The sequence below is a fragment of the Perkinsus marinus genome (assembly GCF_000006405.1).
Source record: "Perkinsus marinus ATCC 50983 genomic scaffold scf_1104296977818, whole genome shotgun sequence".
Lineage (NCBI taxonomy): Eukaryota > Perkinsozoa > Perkinsida > Perkinsidae > Perkinsus > Perkinsus marinus.
The window spans coordinates 1-904 of NW_003200059.1; the positions used below are offsets into that span (position 1 = coordinate 1).

The window sequence follows — 904 nt, forward strand, 5'->3', positions numbered from 1 at the left end:
TGTCGATGATTCCCTCCACACAACACACTTACATTTTCACAGCGCTGGTCTCCTGCTCCACAAGCGTGAGGTAATTCGTCATCTTACCACCGCTCACATGGGCCAAACCCCAGAGGGGAGGGGTGGCATCTGAGGCGCCTGGGCCGTCAGAACAGCCAAGATGATCAGTGGGGATCTCCTTGAAAGACCCATCGATATAACGGAAGAGACCAAGCGTGCCTGACGAAAAAAAAATGACAGGTGCCGGGATCGAACCCGGGTGCATCAGAGGCTCACCATCATCCATAACCGCTGCGACAAACTCGTCATTAAGACTAGCCTGCTTACAAGGCAGCCCGAAATGGAGGACCATTTCCGCAACACACCCAATAGGCAACCGACGGACCCCCAACGGAGTCACCTGTCCACCATAATTCGTGGCGCGTGACAAAATCGCCACCAAACCCACCATGTAAAAACAGTCGCCCATCTTCCCAACATCAAGTGGTGCCTCCGAGGTTCGATACACTTCCTCAATAGACGACGTCAAATCCAAGAGCACAGCCCCTTCCTGCTGACCAAGACTGAGGACCTGCTCGGCAACACTGACCACCACCAGCGTTGGAATAAATTCTCCCTCTCCTCAGCTGAGCTCAGAAGTTTTACATTCCAAATTCTGCAACAAGTGTGAAGAGACCGCCCAAAATTTTCAATGCTGACCACCTGCACCACACTCCTAGCCTACCCCATATCGCTTCTCCCCCTCGATGAGCGTCCATATAGATATGCTCCTCAGCGCGTCAATATCCAATCCCGCGGAAATCGAACCTGACCGATGGTTGAGTACCTCCCCAGAACGTCACGCCCCCGATCAGTGAGCAACACAAACGGGTGCGATAAGAGTTCCATAAGCAACAGAACGGGG

General features: G+C 53.1%; 1 protein-coding gene across 1 annotated transcript; it reads right to left on the reverse strand.

Moving 5' to 3' along the window:
• Nucleotides 1–32: 32 nt before the first annotated feature.
• On the reverse strand, nt 33–469 carry Pmar_PMAR001687 (hypothetical protein; the record flags this gene model as incomplete). The annotated part of the gene is made up of 3 exons (XM_002764376.1): nt 33–219; nt 277–400; nt 449–469. Coding segments are annotated over 3 exons (332 nt in total), but the record flags the coding sequence as incomplete, so codon positions are not given.
• Nucleotides 470–904: the final 435 nt, after the last annotated feature.